The sequence below is a fragment of the Xyrauchen texanus genome, chromosome 8 (assembly GCF_025860055.1).
Source record: "Xyrauchen texanus isolate HMW12.3.18 chromosome 8, RBS_HiC_50CHRs, whole genome shotgun sequence".
Taxonomy (NCBI): domain Eukaryota; kingdom Metazoa; phylum Chordata; class Actinopteri; order Cypriniformes; family Catostomidae; genus Xyrauchen; species Xyrauchen texanus.
Genome location: NC_068283.1, coordinates 32,944,078 through 32,959,781, shown reverse-complemented (window position 1 = coordinate 32,959,781; position 15,704 = coordinate 32,944,078). Strand labels below are relative to the sequence as shown.

At 38.4% G+C, this 15,704-nt stretch overlaps 1 protein-coding gene across 1 annotated transcript in view; it reads left to right on the top strand.

Annotated features, from left to right (window-relative positions):
* The first annotated feature begins 2,497 nt into the window (after nt 1-2,497).
* LOC127648021 (double C2-like domain-containing protein alpha) overlaps nt 2,498-15,704 on the top strand; it is a 40,049-nt gene continuing 26,842 nt past the window's right edge. The window contains exons 1-6 of the mRNA XM_052132581.1: nt 2,498-2,590; nt 7,293-7,609; nt 10,250-10,326; nt 10,519-10,593; nt 11,272-11,381; nt 12,210-12,336. Coding sequence (XP_051988541.1) covers nt 7,297-7,609; nt 10,250-10,326; nt 10,519-10,593; nt 11,272-11,381; nt 12,210-12,336 — 702 coding nt within the window. The 5' untranslated portion in view covers nt 2,498-2,590; nt 7,293-7,296. The remainder of the gene's footprint in view (nt 2,591-7,292; nt 7,610-10,249; nt 10,327-10,518; nt 10,594-11,271; nt 11,382-12,209; nt 12,337-15,704) is intronic.

The window sequence follows — 15,704 nt, the reverse complement described above, 5'->3', positions numbered from 1 at the left end:
GCATGATAGCAGGCTTAAAAGAGTCGTATCAAGAGGGAGATCCAATATAATACACTGCAGTCATGTGAAAGAGGCGAAGCAGGCAAGGTGATGAGATATAACATATCAGAGATATGACATAAAGAAATAGAATAAAACACAAAATATTCTCTTTCTCTCTATCCCTCTCTCTTACACACATCCATGTATCTAAATGTGCCAAAGAGATACAGTAAATCCTCTGGGCAAATCTAGAGAGAGAGAGAGAGTAGAGTGGGGGTGTGGGAAGAAGTATGTGGAATGCACAGAAAAAGGAAGGATCAAGCCAGGAGAGACTTGAATGTGGAAAATAATGAGGAAAATCTAAGAGTTGAGGAGACCTTCTTAAATCCTGCACAGAGAACAGAGAGAGAAGGGAGAGAGAGTTAGAAAGAGAGAGGGTTATGGAGTAAGAAGATCAATTAAAAAAAAATTTTTGTGTACACGTGTGTTAGTGTGATCAGATATTGTGCTCTGTGTGTGAGTGCATGTGTGTTAATTGTGTGTGCAAGTCTCTTAATGTGTGTCCTAATGTTGTGTATTCGTGAGTGCATGTGTATTCAAATGTATTCTGATATTGATGTTGTTGTTGTTGTTGTTGTGTGTGTGTGTGTGTGTGTGTGTGTGTGTGTGTGTGTGTGTGGGGTTTGGGTGGTTTATGAGAGCATTTTTATAGGTTAGGTTTAGGTGAAAATGGCATTAAGCTATAAATGTGGTTTATTAGAACATTTCTAGTATCCCTAATTCAAATAGCTTAAAAAAAACATACTTAACAATGTTTTTTGAAATTGTAAAAATGCAGAAAGTATTTGTGAGAGTTAGGTTCAGGGGTAGGGTTAGGGGATATAATCTATGGTTCATACTGTATAAAAATCATTATGTCTATGGAGAATCCTCATAATGGTAGCTGCACCAACATATGTTTGTGTGTGTGAGTATTATAATATTCTGGTGTGCAAGTGTGATTGTGTGTGTTCAATTCGATCTGATATTGTATCGTGAAAGTGTGTGTGTGTGTGTGTGTGTGTGTGTGTGTAGGAGAGTGTGTTCTCACACATGTATCATTAGGCATCATTAGAGCAAATTATATGGAGTGAGAGAGACAGATGCTGCCCTTGGCACATGTGTCTGTAGTGCTATTAAAGAAAGCCCTTACACCATTGCTACATACCGTGCAATAAAAAGACAGAAACTTATAGGGACAGTTCACCCAAAAAGGAACATTCTGTCATCTTTTAGTCACATTTATGTTGTTCTAAACCCATAAGATTTTCTTTCTTCAGTGGAACAGAAAAGGAGATATTGTGGAGAACAAGCCTCAGTCACCATTCACATTTATTGTATGGAAAAAGCATGTAGTGAAGTTAAATGGTGCTAATGCTGTTATTCTCATTCTCATCACATCTCATTTTGTGTTCTACTGAATAAGAAACAAAAGCCAGATGGGACTGAAACAACATGAGGGTGAGTAATATATGACAGAAGTGTCTTGAGATAGGCGGTCACTGCAGGGCTCTTTTGTCAGATGCCAATGTCTACCACAGTGTGACATCACAATGTAGAGGATGTAGAGAACGAGTCATCTTGGCAGCTTGGTCTCAACAGATGCTCTTTTTACAGTGAGGAGGAAGTTTTGAGTTCTGAAACTTACAGTATGTTTTTATAGTACAATTATCTCTTTCACTGTATGTTAAAAATCAAGGAAAATGTATTCCTCATGTCATCACCTCTTTAAATGTTTATAAGTTATCGTTAAAAGTCAGTTTCCCAATGGAGAAAATTAATTAGATTTTTACTTCTGGAACCAGACTGTTATGCGCTATTGTTTTCATACCACGATAACGATATTTTAAATTCCCTTAACTCACACCTAAGCCTAATACTCACAAAAACCTGTTTGCATTTTAAAATTTTCTTCAGACTCTATATGGAATGCTGTTTTCTTCACGGACACTATTGGCCACTCTCGACACGCATGCACACACACACTCACTGATAAAGAAGCCTGCGTATTAATTAAGATTAATGCATGTAGACCAAAATAATATTGCAAACAAATTGCGAAGAAAGATAGACAGACAGAGAGAGAAAGAGAGAGAGAGAGAGATAGAGAGAGAGAGAGAGCAAAGGAAAGGAGAGATAAAATATTACAACCAGAAAAAGTGCCAAAAAGAAATAAAATTTTTGATCAATGGAAAAAGTGCATTTATGCACATTATAGTTCAGGATTACTCCAAACACACACTTTTTCTCACACACTCCTATCCCACCATTTCTCCTGCCATTGTGCATTCTAAAATGTTTCTCCTCCCATCATTTTCTCACTCTCTTCCAATCCTCCTTTTCTTCACATTTCTGCACGTGTAATCCTATAGATTCGTTGATGCTATGCTAAATACTCACTCCTCTCCATCTCTGCCTCTCCTCCTCTCTCTCTCTGCCTCCCCCTCCTCCCTTCTCTTCATCTCTCCCTTTCTCTATCTCTTTCTCTTGCACCACCTGTTAGTGCAGACCCCTGTGCTTTGGAATTCACTTGTTTATGAGGGAGTCTTTCACACTCACACAATCGGAGGTAAGAAAAAGTATCCTGCTTATTTATCCTTTCTTCCAACTTGCTTTTAGAATCCATGGTGTAATTTAATATCCTGTTATTTCCTTCTATATGTCTTTATTGTTTGTTCTTCTCTTTCTTAACCCCTCCCTCCCTCTCTCTCTCTCTCTCTCTCTCTCTCTCTCTCTCTCTATCTCTCTGTTAATTAGTCTTTTAAATGTTAACCCTTTGTTGCTGCTATGCATTGTTTGCTTGTATATTTTTGGAAATAAATGTACATAAAGTTCCCACTATGTTTACCACTTGTCCGCCCATCCTTTCATTCCCCCATATGTTTGCCCCCCCACCTGTTCTCATTCTGTGTTAAGTATTAATGTATTCATGTATGCATGCCGTTAACCTTTTCGCTCTCTTCCTGTTCCTCTGTTGCCCCCCCTCCACACACACACACCCAACACCCTCCTCACTCACTCTCTCATTTGTTGTTTTCTCCAACTTTTGATGGAGATAGTATTCTGCACTCTAAAGGAAGATATGTGAGCAAATTGACACTTGGTGATACTGTGTTATGAGATACTGTGCATGTGTTTCTGCATTTCTGCCTTTTAAAGCTCTTGCAGAGAAAAATGTGTGATGTGGTGTGGACTGCTCTCTCTTTCTCTGCTAATCTATCCGTGTCTGAGTGACACAGTGACTGACTGTGAAACGGTGATGCACTTCTCATCAGGACCACTGATCTTGTGAATAAAAGAGAACATGATCCCACTGACACAAGTGATAGATAGAGAGATAGATAGAGAGAGGGGGGGGTTGACCTCAAGAACTTAGTTGAACGCAACAGTTTATTTCATCAAATAGCGAAAACGTTGACAACAGTCCAAATCTCTGGACTGAGGGTCTAAACAATCCGTAGATCTCAGGTCTGTGAATTGCTTGCAAGTTATTGAAAATGTTTAAATACATAATGAAACAAACCAGTTTCATAAACCATCATAAGAACATATTATCATGTACAGAGGGGTGGTGGGGGGAGATTTGATTTGAAAGCTGAAAAAAAAAAAAAAAGATTCTACTTGGCATGAGGCAGTGTGCTAATCGCTAATCTTGTTAGCTGCTGTGTGTCATGATCTCATTAGCAATCCTACTCCAATGTCATTATGACAACTTACTTGCCACCACCATGAAGACAGCCATGATGCCTGTCAAAAACTGGACAGACTGATAGACTGACAAGCAAAGATGGACAAGGAGAAATAACTACCATTGCTTGTGCAGTATGGTGTGCTTTTGAACAAATGGGGTAGAATTACCTTAAAGGTTAGCAATGAGTATGAGTTTATGTCCTATTCCTGCTTTTCTCTTTCCTTCTCTTGACACTATGGCTACTAACCTGCTGAAAGAAAAAAACTGCTTAAACCAGCCTCATCTGGTTTTAGCTGGTGTTCCAGCCTTGTCAGGCTGTTCTACTTGGCCGGTTTAAGAGGATTTATTTATGAGCATATATGTCAGATGGGAGACCAGCTAAACCATCTTAAACCACCTGGTCTAATCTGGTCTAGACTAGCATAGTCTGATTAGGTGTTTTTAGAGGTTTTTCGAGAGCATGTCATCTGATTAGGATAGAAGACTAGCTTGATCTTTAGAAGACAGGTTGGCCAGGCTGGGAGACCAGCTAGAACTGCTTAAACCAGCTAAACTGGTCTTAGCCGATCTCTCAGCCTGGTCAGGTTGGTCTGGTGGGCTGGTTTTAGAGAGAGTTTGAGCAATTGACAGCTGGTCAGGTTGGAAGACCAGCTAGACAATTTAAAGAGCAGCTAGACCAGCTAGCCTAAAGTGGTCTAGACCAGTTTAAAGCAGCTTGTCTAAACTACTCTTAGCCGGTTTTCCAACCTGGTCAGGTCTGGTTTTAAATAGTTCTGAGCACTTGTCTGCTGGTCAGGCTGGGAGACCAGCTCGACCAGTTTAAACCAGCTAAAACCAGAAAATCTCAGGCTAGTTTTGGATGTTTCTGTAAGAGTTAATGGATGGGCAAGAAGGAGGCGGGAACCAGCAGAACTGTCAACATAAAATTGAATGAGAATCTCAAACTTAAAACAACATAAAAACAAAAAACAAAACATGAACACAGACACGCAATGCATCCGCATGCTCTCTCTCTCTCTCTCTCTCTCTCTCTCTCTCTCTCTCTCTCTCTTGAACTGGCATCTCTGGCCCCACTGTATCTCGCTTTTCTGCTGATCATCTGATTCAGCGCCGGCCATGCACCCTCACGGCCCGGCCATGCCCTCCTCCTCATCACAGTTTCCTTTTACAACAAAATAATGTCTCTATACTCCTCTCACCCCCTCTGTCCTCAATGCAAAGGTTTATATATATATATATATATATATATATATATATATATATATATATATATATATATATACATAGTATTCTGTACAAGTACATTGAGAGAGTATCGTGTTAATACCATGGTATGAGTTTGGTAACATTGAGAACTATGGTATTGGTTGCACTTTGTTTTGAAGTATGTGTAATTTCTGAATATTTACAGTGTACTTAGCCAAGAAAGTACTGCAAAATATTAGGTAATAAATACATTCACTTTTTATGGGTTAAGGTTAGGGTTGGGATTAGGTTCAGGGTTAGTACTTAGTAATTACTGTAGTTGTTGTAATTATATAGTAAGTAAACGTAGTCAGCTGTCTAAGTACCATTGTATTACCATCTGATACCATTACAGTACCATGGTACCAACATAGAACCTTTTTGTAAGAATTACCTCCATCTTCCATTTTCACTCTTTTTTTTCCCCTCCAACCCTCTTTTCTGAAACCTCTCAAAACACAGGAACTGTTAGGAACATGTGGTCTTTGTAATTATGCTCACTGAATGAAATTCTTTATCATTATTTTTCCTGGGATTAGCCGTCAAATGCCCCTCAACATCCTTTGGGGACTTTATATGAATTTCAAGTGTGCCCAAGCAAATAAGACGTTTGGGAAAGAAGCGTTGATAAAGTTAAAAGTGTGTTTTCTCTCTCTCTTATCAAATTAAACACTCATTCTCTCTCTTACAGCCTCTTAAAACATTCCCCATTCTTTCGCCATTCCAGTTCACTAATTCATAAAACTAATATTTTGCCAATTATACTGAAGTGAAGTAGATCCATTTTGCAGTCCCAAAAGTGCTTTTAGCAAAGTTCTAGCTGGAGATGGCAAACCATAATTAGTATTTATTTAGATTCATCCAGCTCAGCTTCTAGCTCACATAGGGTGCGAAAAGAGCAGGTTGAAGGTTTTGGAATAAAATGCTTGCTGTAGCACGCAGGTCCAGCTACTCAAAACAGTTTTGACAAGGCAGGTCAATTCATCTCAGGCAAAATGTCAGTCTCTGGACGTTTTAGAGATCCAATACTTTTATGACAGGTCCATCAAAACTAACAAAAACAAACAAGGTAGTGGTTTAGAGGACAAGATTCTAGAACAAGGTCTTTAAATTAATAAAAAAAAGAAGAGACAAAGGCTTAACAGTGAATTTGTACTGAAGGAGACAGACTATCTCAGAGCCTCAGGGTGGTTTAGACTACAGCTCTGTGGGGGAGAGGAAATCAGCACAGTGGTCCAAGCACTGCTTCTGGCTTCAAGCACAGATTTTTGCTCACGACTTCTAAATAAATCCAAACAGAGCTTAGATGCATGTGCTTAAAGCTTGAGCTCAGCGCAAACTTTTTAAGCCACAGCATCTAAACTCCCACTCTACACCTTCCGACTTTGAACCTCTATCCTCCCGCTTTCCTGACTCACCTACTCATGCTCACAACCTCTAGCCTATTGCACCAGTACTGTAGTTTGCTGCTCCACTTAGTAAAGCTCTGACTCTTATGTTTATTTCTGTTTAACACATAAAACTCAATAAAGAGTCGATTGGTTTTAATAGAAATTATTTTGCCCATGGTCTCTAGATCCTTGCGTCCAACTGTCCACACTTTTATGTGACCCCATTTGACTGCAGATCAATAGGTCTTTGGGTCAGATACAGAAGCCCTCTTGTGCTTTGATAGTGTTCAAAGCAGAATTTAAGCCTCAAAGCATTTCATTGAATGCAAGTGACTTGAAGTTATAGTATGTGTAGTGAATTTCTGCTGGGGCAGGTAATTGCATGGAAATCTATTCAAAACTTCTCTTACCTACATTTTGGCTTCCTTTCTCCTATGTGTAACTGGTCCTGCTCGACCAGCTGGCTCCTGTTACACTCACCCCACTAAACCTCACTCTCATCTGGGTCACATATCACCGGTCCTGTTCGACCCACTCTGAGAGGGAATTGAACCAGCGTCTCTGGCATTGGAGGTTGATTTTGAACCTCTATCAACCCGCTATCTTGACTCACCAACTCATGCTCACAAACTCTAGCCTTTTGCACCAGTACTGTAGTTTGCTGCTCCACTTAGCAAAGTTCTGTCTGTTATGTTTATTTCTGTTTAACTCATCAAACTCAATAAAGAGTCGATTGGTTTTAATAGAAATATTTTATGTTGATTGTTGTGGTAGTCTGGCGGTTATGGACTTTTTGCTGTTTGCTCCCAAAATCTATCACCATTGTCTTAATAACAGGTGGCTCCAGGAGGGAATTGTGGTTGTAAATTATACTTTAGATCACTCTGCATGAAAAATATCTGCTGGCTAATAAGTGACAAAATAACTTTCTCCCTCGGTTTTAGCTCTATGACGGTGCGTAAGGGAAAAAAGCTCACCATCTCCATCCAGGAACACATGGCCATAGACGTCTGTCCCGGCCCCATCCGACCAATTAGACAGATCTCTGCCTATTTCCCTCGACTCTCCCCAACTGCTGTCTCTCCTAACCCTGCTGCCTCTCCATTGGCTCTCAGCCCGAGAGGTGGGGCCTCAGGGGGTACGAGTGGAGGTCTCTTGTCCCCTCTGCAGGCAGGGGCAAGAGGAGGGGGTGGGACTCTGTCAGCAGCTAGCAGCATTGAGACATCAGTGGACATCTGCAGTTCAGACAGCGATGATTGCAGTAAGTCTTGACATTGTGTTTTTAATGATGACGAACAGTGACACCACCTTCTACAAGCTGTTGATAAATCACTTTACACACTCCACCCAAGGGAAACACATTATTCACAAAGCCACACATCAATTCATTAACGCAAGTTGACCTTTTCTGACAACATGTCCCGAATGGCGTGGCATGCTGTCACCAACATGTTCTTATAGAATCTCATTACTAGCTACATATTGGCAAAAGGATTTTTTACATGCCTCACTGTACAGAAGTTTCCTGGTAAATGAACACTAGAGATGCTCCAAAAACAATTACTTTTATTCCCTTTCATACAAATCATGAGTAAAATAGCAGATTAACAATTCATTATCTCTTCTCATTTTTGCCCTGTTCCTCCTACCCTATGACATTTTATGACATCTACACTCTTTTACTATAGTGCATGACTTGTAAGGTGATACATTTTAATGTTTGCATTTACAAACTACATTCAGAAGCTTGTTCCTGTATGATCAAATTGCACAGTAGCTCAACTTTCAATTTAAGGGACCATGGTAAAAGTCCTGAAGAGCAAGCACGTGAACCGAAAGTGTCATAGAAGTACCCCAAAGTGGCATGGTTGCTTCAGCAGTTGTGTTTTTCATCTCACATTTGCTTTTTATGATGCCATAATTAAGTGTTAGGTTTAGGTATAAAGGAATATATATATATTTTTTTCTATTTTCTCCTCGATTTGGAATACCCAATCCGAGTGACGGAGGGTAAATCCCAGTTGCCTCCATGTCTGAGACCGTCAATCCACGCATCTTATCATGCAGCTTGTTGAGCGTGTCACCGCGGAGACATAGCGCGTGTGGAGGCTTCATGCTATTCTCCGCAGCATCCACGCAAACCTCACCATGTGCCTCAACGAGAGCGAGAACCACACATTATAGCGACCATGAGGAGGTTACCCCATGTGACTCTACCCACCCTAGCAACCGTATCCTATCATATCGTGTCTGAATACATGGATTTAACCACTGGAGTCATATGGATGACTTTTATGCTGCCTTTATTTGGATTTTGGAGTTTCAAGATTTTGGCACCCATTTACTTGCATTGTGAGGACCTAAAGAGTTGAAATATTCTTCTAAATATCTTTCTTTGTGTTTGGAAAAATAAAGAAAGTCATATACTTCTGGGATAGCTTGAGGGTGAGTAAATGATGAGAGAATTTAAATTTTTGGAGAACTATTTCTTTAAAAACTTTAACTCACTTGTAGTGCCACTCAAGGTGTATTTCACCTCGGAACTGCTGTTATATGTGTAAGGAGCCATGCAATTATTTTGCTCAAATGTTGCCACAATCATATTTTTTCCATGAGATCAGTCTCAATCTGTCACAATGGAACCTGCCATTAAACAGCATATTATAGTATAAAGCCACATATACTGTAAAATAAATGCATGCTTCTAAATAACTTCTAAATAACTTAATAACTCTAAATAAGGGATATTACATAAACAGTCCAAAACATTGTAGTACATCCTATCAAATATGCAAAAAATGTACATCATTTTGTACATCATAAAACATGCAATACTCTATCTCCTGGATAACAACCAGGAAATAAAAACTTAAGAGAAAATTCCCAAAGTTGTTCCTGGATTAATGACATCTATCAATGTCACATCCCCGGCCATAAACATTCACTTGTTCAATTCCAAAGCAGGAGAACTCACAGACAGAAAGGAAATAATCGTTAAAGTCAAGTCAAGTCATTTTTATTTTTTATTGTAGCACTTTTTACAACAGACATAGTTTCAAAGCAGTTTTACAGGAAATGCATTAATATTAAAATGAAACTGTAATATTTATAAAGTCTTAGAGTGATCATTGTGTAGTTTGATTGAATATGATTGTAAATTGTGTATAAAATTAAAAAGCATTGTGTAGCAGTGTTATGATGTATGGTGACATGGTAACTTGGACCAGCCTAACATTCATGAAAAATACCCTTGCCCTGAGAACAGTTTTGTTTAAAAACCAGCCTTCATAATATAATTCACCCTTGCCAGATGGATACCAATGTGGTTTTATTGTGTTCACTTTTTTACCTAACAGCTATTAAACAAATATGACGATAATGAAATTTTAGTTTGGAGGACAAAATTCACAAAATTATTCTAATATACAGTTTTGAACTAGGTGGTATTGCATTTGAATTATAGGTGTTTGAAACCACTTTTAGAAAAAACAAGCATTTCTGTAATTGGACTTTTGATACAGCCCTTGTGACAACTTCACCATGTGACAACTATGAAGTGTAGTTTCATATTTTAATGTTATATATTCATTATTAGTCGTATAAGGTAATCAAGTGGTGTCCCCTTCTAAGCATTCTGAGTGGTGCAACATTAAACCTGTACTGTGCAAATTATGTATATTTTTCATCCAAGAATCCTCAAGCAGCATTATGGTCCTTTTCCCCATTTGCGATGTTGCTATCCATCTTACCATCTGTCAGATGTACATGTCTCCTAATGTCTTCTACATAATGAATCATTGTATCATTTATCTGCTTTTGTCATTGTGGCATTGTGGTATTGTGGTATTTGGCAGTGTTGTTGTTGACATCTACGCTATCATTTGTTTTTGTTTTGTGGCAGCACTGGGGACATTAGAGTTTGAACTGAGATATGAGAGAGCGACAAGTTCACTTCACTGTACCATCATCAGAGCCAAGGTAACGTTCGTTTCACACCTGTACAATTTACTTCACACACACACCTATCCATGACAGACACTCCAAAAACCAGCAGCTGATTTACCCTTTAGCAGTTTGTTCTACTTCAACAGGGCTCCATTCCAGTGTTTCTATAAATATTTTATTCAACAGTACTGTCTAATAATATGTCCCTTTTTTCTTTTGGTAAAGGGTCTGAAACCTATGGATTTTAATGGTCTGGCAGATCCTTATGTTAAACTTCACCTACTTCCAGGAGCATGCAAGGTGGGCAAATTTTAGATCCTGTTTAATTTGATACAATAAACCCTTTGGTGCATGATGTCAGTGGACATATCTTTAAATGCAGTTTAAAAATAAAATAAAAATAAAAATCAATGTGAGAATGGATAAGCATGACTCATAATTCTATATGACTGTTCTTTTTACACATCAGGATTACTCGTTCTTTCTCCCGGAAAGCCACCTTCCTGCGGCTTCGCTCCAACCCTACTCCAACAGACCTTCCTTTAATTTTTTTAAGTAAACCCAATGACCTTGATTAGTCAGTTTAAAACTTGGAACTAATTAACTATTGAGTGTGAGTTGGAACTAAACTCTGCAGGAAAGTGGCTTCCCAGGAGCAGGAATGAGTAACCCTGGTAAACGTCAATGTGTTCTTGTTGACATAATAATACATAAATGACATACGCTTGGAAATGTAGTTGGTTATACAATGTTTGGCATTTTACATTAAATAAAGACACATTAAAGAAATATATTATATTTTCTGTCATTGTAATTTAAAATTCATGCATAAAAGGATTAAGATGAGCCATCCCCACTCTTTTTGCTACTCTCCAATGTCTTAATTGTTGCATAAATAATTTGCAACAGTTAAAAAAAATTCTGTTTTATAACAACCTGGCTGTCTTTCTCTTTTGCCTCTCTCTTTTTATCTGTCAGGCTAATAAACTCAAAACCAAAACAGTACGCAATTCACTAAATCCAGTTTGGAATGAGACTCTGACTTATATTGGCATCACGGAAGAGGATATGCACAGAAAAACCCTGAGGTCGGTAAACAAAATACGTGCTCCTGCGAGTCAATCTTACTTTATGGGTGACTCCAAGCGGACAATAAATCTATGCTGGATATGTCTTTCAAAATCTGTTCTCAGGGAAGCAGTGATTTGACAGTAGCCTGCATATCTTCCCCTGACAGTAGGTGTGTAGGTGTATGACAGCAGAGTAAGCAGATCTTCCTCTTTATAGACCTTCAGGAATGATCTAGTTTCTAGGAGCATCTACCGTTGTCAGCACAGATTTAGCTTGAATATATTGCTTCACTGAATGGTCCTCTTCAGCCCCATCATCTTCAAGATTCCTCGCAGGAGTAGGTGTGACAGCTGTAGCACTCCGGTTTATCTTGCGATTATCCACAGAAAATTACCTGTGCGCTCACATTAAAAATGAACGGTATCTCCTGGCAACCTGGCACTGGGACTGCTTGTGTTTCTCAAACTTGCCCTTTTTTTTTCAATGACGGGGTTACAGAGTCAGAGAAAAGTCATTTTGTTGTTTATCTCCTAGTGAGAGTACAGGTGCAGAGGAGGCTATCAGTTCTGCAAACACGCAAGCAAACCTTTGAAAAAAGAAAAAGGGCTGGCGCTTACATCAGACCAAACTGTCAGAGCCAGAAATATCTCCCTAATCCCATTCATAAATATACATTTCTCTCTGAGCCATTTCCAGCTTTAACTGCTCTGGGGATGGTGTTTTTCATGCCTTTTTTTATCACGTTCGCCCATACTACCTTTACACCTTTTATGATTTTCTTAGTTGTTCTACCAATTGAATAACACTCACTTTCTTTGTTTCCTGTATGCTGTTGTTTTTCTCAGGTTATCAGTGTGCGATGAGGATAAACTGACTCATAATGAGTTTATCGGGGAGTCTCGTGTGGCCCTAAGACGTGTGAAACCAGATCAGACGAAACGTTTCTACACTTGTTTAGAACATCCTCCGCCTGTAAGACATACACACATAGTCAGTTTGAGACCACGTCCACACTAATACGTTTTAGGTTGAAAACATATACATTTTGCTTTACGCCTCTCATCCTCACTGAAACAACATTTTCCTACACCAAAAACAGAGACTTTTGAAAATGCTCTCTCAAACTTTGGAAAACGTTGATGTTTGGAAACGGTAAAAAGAGTTTTCAATCGAAAACAGATTAGTGTGGATGTGGCCTGAGTCAAGTTTCATGTAGGCAGACCTTTGACTAAATGGCAAAAGGTCTGGTCCACATTGCAACATATTCTGGCCAAGAACCAGCTACATAGAGAGGAAGAGACTGTTTGATTGACGTGTAAAGTGCCCAAATTACAGTTAATTTTCTTGAATGTGCCATTTAGGGGGCAGGTTTATCTGAAATCGATTATTTTGAAATGTGTATAACCTCTATATATACACAGTAAACTTTATACAGTATCTATCTATCTACCTATCTATCTATCTATCTATCTATCTATCTATCTATCTATCTATCTATCTATCTATATATAAGCAATATCACACTCGCAACCTACATCAGCACTGCTGTGATTCAGCCACAGGCTGAGTGTCATAGGTTATCACAGCAGTACTGATTTAGGGCATTATAGCATGATTGAGAGAGTGTGTGTGTGTGTGTGTGTGTGTGTGAGTGAGTGAGTGAGTGAGGAGAGAGAGAGAGAGAGAGAGAGAGAGAGAGAGACAGAGAGAGAGATGGAGTGTGTGTGATCACCTGTTGCCACTTCCAAGCAGAGATGCTGTCAGCTTTCTGAAGATCAGATTTCTCAGTGGAAAAATAGCGTCCAAGCGGGGGTATTTCTCCCCTATTTCGCGGTAACTGGTGCGCAAGAGTCGATCACTATAGAAACCGCAATGACCTCCGCCATTTTAAACAGCACCCATTGTGTAATTAATCAGTCTTTTGTGTCTCTCAGCTGTGATGAGCTGTAAAGTAATTTAAAGCTATTTCCTAGCTTTAGTAGTGAAGTGTAGTAAGTGTAGTAAGCAATCACGAAGAGCTGATGTATGTAAACGGCTAACACGGATTCACTTCACGTCACCCAACTGGCTCAGATTACACACAAAAATTATCTTTTGCCACCACTTGCTGGCTAACATATGTAATGTAAAAAAAAAAAAAAAAAGACAAACTACTGCTCTTACACTTTAGTTAAGTATGGCATAAACACAAGCGGAGTGATACACACACAGTGAAGCATCAGAGTGCTGATGTTGTGAGGCCATTGAACGTCTCTCGTCCAATCAGATTTGAGGACCAATTTATTATAATTTTTTAAGAAATGCTAATTTCAAATCAGATGATTGCAACATGCTCCAAAATGTTTGAGACAGTCAAGTGTTTACCACTGTGCACTGTAAAAAATAATCCTGTAAAAAAACGGTAAACTACTGGCAGCTGTGGTTGCCAGCATCATACTGTAAAAATACAGTGTGTTACTGTTTTTGAAATTAACAGCTAAATACCGTTTTGTCAGCTACAGTATAAAACTGTAAAACTATAGCTATATGCTGTAAATTTACAGTTTTATACTGTAGCTGACAAAACGGTATTTAGCTGTTAATTTCAACAACAGTAACACACTGTATTTTTACGGTATGATGCTGGCAACCACAGCTGCCAGTAGTTTACTGTTTTTTTACAGGATTATGTTTTACAATGACACCCCAATAATTTCAATTCTAAATGCTATTATAACCCTGCACTTTATTTTTGTCATGGATTACAAAAAAGGAATAAAGACAAGTTAGGATTTTTAAGTTTTTTTTTTATTCTGATACAACACCAGATAAATTCTGCTCAATTATTGTGAACTAAAACAGGCAAATAAAAAAAATACAGGTAGTCGAGTAATATTCAGTGCATACAAATAAGCACCCATCAAAATGCAAAAATGGCTTAAAGGAGAACTCCGGTCAATTTTAACATTGAGCTCATTTTTTTATAAATTTGGAGTGCTGTCAGTACAGAGAACAACGACAAAAATCGGTGTTGCCTACACAGTGTTATCCTCTTTTTAAAATGTGCACCCTGTTGACTTAAATGGGGCAAGTTTTAAACCTGCTTTTAGCCTCTTAACATCCTTGATGTGTCATTACAAGTGTAGTCGATTGTCGATCCACAGTAGTCGATTGTCGAGTTCACGCGCGTTCTCTTGAATTGCTTAGTTACCAATGATCGCGTGCGTGAACTCGACAATCGACTACTGTGGACTTCGACCGAAAAAAGGAAGTAAATACGGTATGTGCGCTGGCTAATAAAACATCACTTTTATTCATATCTGTCACATCTACTGCAGTCAGATTCACCGTGTTCACTCTGAATAAAGTCACTCACGTGGCTGTGCACTTGTAATGACACATCAAGGATGTTAAGAGGCTAAAAGCAGGTTTAAAACTTACCCCATTTAAGTCAACAGGGTGCAAATTTTAAAAAGAGGATAACACGGTGTAGGCAACACCGATTTTTGTCATTGTTCTCTGTACTGACAGCACTCCAAATTTACAAAGAAATTAGCTCAATGTTAAAATTGACTGGAGTTCTCCTTTAAGAAAATACACAATATATAGAATTGACTTACCTGTATATAAAATACAAATCTAGTTTCAAATGAGGCTTCAGCAAACATTAGCCCAAAAACAGTTTCACTAAAACAATGTAATTATTTAAAATAATTAAATAATAATAAAAACTCTTAAATCAGGCTTTACAAAACACCAGCCCTTTTTAATATCTAAACAATTCTGTATAAACAAAATATAACACACCAGCCCACCATGTTTCTGAAAACAAACTGCATTTGTGGGGAGTGTCAGCTATATTTTAAATGAAGTGCCACTCAAAGTCCATAAGTCTTTTTAAAAGATTTGATACTTTGGTACTGACGGTTATGGTCTTCTTCTGCACGGTTTTCCCAGATTGTTTGGACACCACTTTTCCCCTTGCAGCCTTGGTCCCCTTTTCTGGATTAATTCCAACAAAACGTCTGTAAAATACGAGGAGAATATCTTCAGTGAACAATGATTTAAAAGGAATAGTTCACCCAAAACATTAATTTATCCCATAATTTACTCACCCTCAAACCATCCTAAGTGTATATGGTTTTCTTCTTCCAGCCAACACAATCAGAGTTATATTAAATAAAATCCTTCCCAGCTTTGTAATGGCACTGAACAGTGCCAAGTTTTTGAAGCTTAAAAAACGCATCAATCAATCATAAAAGTAATCGATATAAATCCAGTGGGGTTAATAAATGTCTTCTGAAGAAAAGCCATGCGTTTTTGTAAGAAAGATATCTGTATTTTATAACTTTATAAAATAT